This window comes from Melanerpes formicivorus, unplaced genomic scaffold (assembly GCF_026170545.1).
Source record: "Melanerpes formicivorus ecotype bairdi unplaced genomic scaffold, bMelFor1.0.p_v2 SCAF_8, whole genome shotgun sequence".
Taxonomy (NCBI): Eukaryota; Metazoa; Chordata; class Aves; order Piciformes; family Picidae; genus Melanerpes; species Melanerpes formicivorus.
This window is the reverse complement of record NW_027142360.1, coordinates 23,372,134-23,378,095: the sequence shown is the minus strand read 5'-3', so window position 1 is coordinate 23,378,095 and position 5,962 is coordinate 23,372,134. Positions and strand designations below refer to the sequence as shown.

The following is a 5,962-nucleotide window of genomic DNA, read 5'->3' as shown; positions in this document are numbered from 1 at the left end:
AAGGCCTTTAAATCTCAGCCTCCATCCAAGAGTGATGTATTGTAAATGCTTCCCAATGCCCCATGACATAGATTCCTTGTTCCTGGTAACTGGTTGCCTTCACCTTCAGTTTCTTTTAAAGAGTCCTAAATAGAAAATCAGGCTCTTGGATTTCAAACCTAAAGGTCTGCACATGCTGAGCCTATAGGTTAAGCTGGAGCTGCTCAGGCTTGGGCTTACCCATTTCACCAAAATGATCAATTAAGAAGCTTGTAAGCCAGGAACTCCTATTTGCAAATGTGCTCTTCTGGACATGGAGGGGGGGAAATAAAAGGATTATATCAAACAAGCCTTTCAACAGGATCAAGACCTGATGGTTTTCTCCATTAGAAGACCCAGGTGCAGTAATTGGCTCTGGTGAAATTCTTCCCTGAGCTCTGCCGAGCTTCAAGGAATTGATAGTGTTAAAAGATTAAAGGGGGTGGGGAGGGGGGAAGTTAAGTAGCAGTTGAAGTTTTCATCCTGGCCTCCCAAACTTCTTGAAGACCTTGTGTTCCTCATAGCTTCTGTAGTAGAGGGGGAGAGGGTCTCTGGGCAGGTCAGCATGGCAGGGCACAGCAGGTAGCAGGATGTTGCGGGGCGGCTGGCCGGGCAAGGCGGTGATGGGCGCTGTGCCAGGCTGTAACACCAGCTGGGGCAAGGCCTCGGGGTGCCAGCTCCGCAGGGGCAGCTTTGGCAGGTTTTCGGGGCCCCTGGGAAAAACAAGAGAGGGAGGTAGTAGTAAGAGAGGGCTGCAGTGGTGATGGGATCCCACAGCCCACCCAGGAGATGCTGATGCTCTCTACAACTCTCTGAAAGGTTGTAGTGAGGTGGGGGTCAGTCTCTTCTCACTAGTATCAGGTGATAGAATGAGAGTAAAGGGCCTCAAATTGTGCCAGAGGAGGTTTAGATTGAATATGAGGAAAAAATTCTTCGAGGAAAGAGTGGTCAGGCATTGGAACAGGCTGCCCAGGGGGGTGGTGGAGTCACCATCCCTGGAGGTGTTGAAGAAATGTGTGGCCATGGCACTCTGAGATGTGGTTTAATGGCCATGGTGGTGTTAGGTTGATGGTTGGACTTGAGGATCTTCGAGGGCTTTTCCAGTAGAAACAATACCATTAGTCTGTGATTCTATGAAAGGGGAGCCCTGGCCCTCTGGTTCACCTTCCTCTTGGAAAAAAGCTGGAACAAGGGTTTCATTGCTGTCTGGCACTAGGTAGGGAGCAGGTAAGAGGGTGAGGCAGGGGATTGAATGCCCAGGCGAGGCAGGCTTTTACATCTGGCTGCCCTTGCCTCCAGGTGGTCTGGGTGTGGTTCTTGCCTCTGCCTGAGGAACTGGGTGAGAGGGGTGCAGTGCCAGCACTGGGGCTGAGAGGTACCTTTGGAAAGCCAGGTTATTGCAGCCTGCAAATGCCCCTGGGAACACAGAGCTGGAAAGGGCTGAGAGATGGTAATCACGCCGGTGGTAGTGCCTCAGCCTCCCAAAAGCATTCCTGCCCCTCTCAGGGGTGGAGGGGTCACGTACCCATCTGGCTTTCCTCCTGTGCTGCTGCCTGCAGATTAGAGAGAGAGAGAGAGAGATGCCCATGCTTGCTTTGCACTTGGTGGGCTGGCTTTTTTCATTGACATCCCTGGAAAGACTTGGGGTGTGTATCCTAAACCAAGGTTGTCACCTGAGTAGTTTTAACCCCTTCCCTCCATCCCCAGGGGGAAAGCAATGAAGTTGTTTTAGCCCTGCAGAAAAGGGGTGCTGGTGAGGCTGGACCAGTGAAGCACCACCAGCCAGTGTGATGGAAGAACAGGCCATCAGGGAGAAGAAGGGATGATGCCTGCTGAAAACCTGAGTTCTTTTCCCTTGTTGTTGTGAGGGGTTGTGTCATTCTGTTTTTTCTTTTTGGTTGGCTGGGTTTCTTCTGGTTGTTGGTTTGATTTGGTTAGTTGGTTGGTGGTTTGGGGGATTTTAGGGGGGATGGTGGTGGTGGTTTTGTTTGTTTTTGTTTGGGGTGGAAGGGTATTTTGTTTGGTTGTTTTCCCATTCCTTGTGCTTGTGGATTTCTCACAGTAAGGAATTAGGCTCTTGGTTAAATCTACATCCTAGGTAGGCTCCCGCATGGCCCCTGTCACCCTTGTTCAGGGTACCATTGCTACCAAAACCAAAGAGGTCCTGATGGATTGTAGGCCAGGAAAACAGGGAAGTGCTGCTGCAGAGATGCTGCTGGTGACACCTCTGTTCACCACCCTGTTCCCCACCACAGTTTCTCTCTTGGTTCTTCCCAGAGGAGGATATTCCTCCTCTCCTCGTGCTGTGCACACACTGTTGTCCTGAGCTTAGCCTCAGAAAAGGGCTATTCCCACTGTCCATTACCCTCCCATTGCTCCATTATGGAGGAGCTTTAGTAGATCACCAAGCTCTGTGTGATCCCCAGCAGCATCCTCCTGGCCAGGACCCCTTGCAAAGCCCAAGTGTCCTCATCGGGGCCAAGCACCTTCTCCTTGGAGCAGGGTCTCCCTTCACACCAAGCTGCAGATGTGTTTCACATGTGTGAACGGAGAGGGTGGTGCAGGGGCAGAGGTGGGTCACAAGGTGCCTTGTCCCGAGTGGGCGCGATCCACGCTGCTGTGCCTCAGCAGATGGCAGCAGCGGTTCTCCTTAGGCTCCAGCGGCTCCTTACCGTCTCCCCTCGCCCACCCCACTGCTCCCCATCGCCATACTCACCCCCCGCGGCTCCTCCTCGCCCTGTCCCGCCAGCAGCAGACGGCGAAGGCGACGGAGAGCACCAGGATCACGGCGCCGCTCAGTAGCGAAGCGGCCACGGCTGCGCGGGAGCCGGCGACCGAGGGCTGCGAGGCTGCTGCGGGCAGAGCGGGGCCGGTGAGCGGTGATGACCACTTACCACATCAAGCTCGGCCGTTGCTGTCCCCTGTTAGGGTAGCTGGGGAACCCCAGTTGCCCTCTCCGGCTTGGCCACAGCGAGCAAAACCCCATGCGAGGGCTGGTGGCTGAGCCTCCCATCCCAAGTTAGCTATTTGGTGGCGACTGCAGGGGCTGGGGCACGCCGGTGGGTTCCTTACCTTGGCAGAGGGGCGGAGGGTGGCTCCAGGACGAAGCGCTCTCCCGGCGGAGGCAAGAGAGCCTCTGGCTGCCCACCAGCTGGTATCCCTCCTGGCACCAGTACACGAGCACTGAGCCCAAGGACACGCCCGAGCCTCTCTCCACGTAGTAGTATCCGTAGCGCGGTGGGGAGAGAGCCGTGCACGGGGCTGGGGAGAAGGGGAGACATTAAGTGCAGGTGGTGAAAAAGCCCCCACTGGCGATGCTGTTGAAAAGGCTGCCCCGTCCCTGTTGTTGCTTCTGCAGGTCCTGCAAGTCTGTGAGCCTTGGGTTTGAGTAATTCTAAAGGAGAATTGCAGGGAAGTCTGGAGGCTTCATCTGGAAACTAAGTCTTCTGATTGCAGGCTCCGCAATGTGAGCAGCTACTGAACAGCGGGAGAGGGTCTGGAAAGGTATAGGATAGCAGTGGTGTTCAGAGAGCAACACTGAGGAAGGAAAGGAAGAAGACAGAGGGGTTATTTAATACCCCAGTATTCTGGGAGGATATTGTTGGCTGGAGCTCAAAGCAATAAGGATACTACTCTCTGCTGTAGAGAGATCCATTTTCCATCCCTGCCTTTAATTCTTTGTTACTCACAACTATTCAGAGCTACTCAGTTATCCTGCTTAGATCTACCCTGCCTTGACAATCCTTTTTGCACTGCACCCTTTGCATCTTTAGTGCTGTTCTCCTTCCAGCTTGCTAGTACCTGGTAAGAGCCAGCCTGTGTGTGCTTGCAAAAAATCACTAGATAAGCCAGGACAGCAAAAATGTGGATAACTGGATTCTTATGTTACAGGTATCACAGGTACCAATATCCTCCATTAAAGGAAAACACTTTGATCAATTCTTCAAACCAAGCTTAAAGCCCACAGGCAGAGATGTGCTTTGTCTATCTCAGGGGGAACTTCAGAGGGAAATTCTGAGCACAGCAGCAAAGCTAATACAAGAGAGAGATTTGGTTTACCTCTGCTTCTGTTGAGATGACAGGCAGCACCCCCCAGAGAGGCTGACAAGAAACAAATTGGGCTGAGCAAGATCAGACTTTTCCCAAATCCAGCAGTGCTGTGAGCAGGTAGTGGAGATTTTGATAGGAGTCAATGCAGTAGTGCCAGGACTGGATCTGTGGCACTGTTTAGGTGTCCAGCACTGGCTGGCACTTTACCCAACCATCCTTCCCCATGATCTGGAGATAAGGTGGTCCAGGGACTGTTTCAAAGAGGCATTTTGGAAACAGCAGACAGTTCACAAAGGCTGGGGAAGGTGAAGAGTTTGCTGGTGTGGTGTGGGCTGCTCTGTGCTGGCTGCCTGCACTGGCTGGGTGTTCACCCCACGCAACCCTGAAGCCCTGTCCCACTTGCTGACCAACAGCAGGTGCTGGGCTCTAGAAAGTGGTTTACAGAACAAACAAACAAACAAAAGCCCTAAGCAGCTGGAGATGACAGAATCACAGAGTGTTAGAGGTTGGAAGGGACCTGGAGATCAGTGGGTCCAACCCCCCTGCCAAAAGCAGGATCACCCAGGGTAGTCCACACAGGAGTGCATCCAAGGCAGGTTTTGAAAGTCTCCCGAGAAGGAGACTCCACACTCCCCCTGGGCAGCCTTCGCCAGGGCTCTGTCACCCTCACTGTGAAGAAGTTTCTCCTCATGTTGAGGTGAAATCTTCCCTGTTCAAGCTGTGCACCATCAAAAAGAGCTTGGCCCCCCTCCACCTGCCATCCACCCCTCAGCTATTTATAGACATTGATCAGAGCCCCTCTCAGCCTTCTCAAGACTGAACAGCCCCAGGTCTCTCAGTCTTTCCTCACAGGGGAGCTGTGAGTCCCCTACTCATCCTTGTAGCTTGTGGTTTTAAAACAATCTGCATCCTTATTTCTTCCAAAGGAGCCCAACTCATCCCTTGGGCACAGGGGCTGTGTTCAGTGTGCCCATAGTCTGGACAAGGAGCTGGGCCATCATGCTATGCATGGAGGCTAGCATGGGCAAGAATTTTACTCTCACAGGAGGACAGTCAAGTGCTACATTTCCTCCCCTTGCCGAACTGCTTTGCTTCTGGCAAGACATCTCTCCCAGGTCTCAGAAGCTGCTGTGACACTGAGGAGCCTACAACGCCCTATGGCTCCTATGAAGCACCATCATGCCATTATCAGCACACCCCACACGCCCTTCACCTCGAGTGCCTGCATGGTGGGGCCCCAAGCAGCGGGGCAGGAGCAGAGGCGAGCGCTGGCTCGCCGCAGTACCTGAGCTGTTGCTGTGCATGTAGGTCCCGTTGGCAGCGTCTCTGGGCAGCCGCTTCCTGCCGTGTCCTGCCCCAAGCAAGGCGGTCGTGGGCCCAGCAGCCTCACCGCAGGCGAAGCTCAGGCAGCTCCAAGGCAGCAGGCAAAGGGCGATGCATGTCCCAAGCCTTTGTCCCGTCATGGTTTGGGGAAACGCAGCATGGTTGGGTGTCTGGCTGTCCAGAGTGCCTGCCTTTTCCCTTTGCTTCTGAGCAGCAGTCAGCTGGCCTCTTAGGGCATTAAGCCTTGAGCAGCAAAGCCAGCAGCTGCTCTCCCCCCAGGGCTTGCCTCTCCTCTGTGTCGGCACAAGCCCCACGTCCCTGCTCCCGGCATTGCCAGCCCTGCTCTGGCCGCTCGGCTGAGCGGCTCTGAAGCCCCTCAGAGAAACCAGGCATGGGAAAGGGACTGAGAAGCAGCAGCAAGCACTTAGGATCCGTCTTTTACAGCTCCCTCCTGGAGGGACTGGCTGTAATCATCTCTTTGGGTGCTGAAACTGCACACCAAGCACCTTCATTCTCCTTCTCTACCTGCCCAAATCCATACTTGAACTCACTGCTGAGCTGCAGATGCTCC

The 5,962-nt window shown here is 53.9% G+C and overlaps 1 protein-coding gene across 1 annotated transcript; it reads right to left on the bottom strand.

Moving 5' to 3' along the window:
• Positions 1-443: 443 nt before the first annotated feature.
• On the bottom strand, positions 444-5,629 carry LOC137442757 (sushi domain-containing protein 3-like). Its single transcript, XM_068141727.1, has 5 exons — positions 5,354-5,629; positions 3,091-3,279; positions 2,735-2,870; positions 1,398-1,571; positions 444-731 (listed from the first exon to the last, which is right to left on the bottom strand). Exons 1-5 carry the CDS (start codon positions 5,529-5,531, stop codon positions 497-499), a joined length of 912 nt encoding a protein of 303 aa, XP_067997828.1. The 5' UTR covers positions 5,532-5,629; the 3' UTR covers positions 444-496.
• Between the last annotated feature and the right edge of the window lie 333 nt (positions 5,630-5,962).

Coding starts and splice junctions, on each gene's coding strand:
- LOC137442757 (XM_068141727.1), bottom strand. CDS start 5,531: ATGACGGGACAAAGGCTTGGGACATGCATCGCCCTTTGCCTGCTGCCT. Junction 2,871..3,090: donor CCCTCCGCCCCTCTGCCAAG/GTAAGGAACCCA, acceptor CTCTGCCCGCAG/CAGCCTCGCAGCCCTCGGTC. Junction 1,572..2,734: donor GCGAGGAGGAGCCGCGGGGG/GTGAGTATGGCG, acceptor TCTAATCTGCAG/GCAGCAGCACAGGAGGAAAG.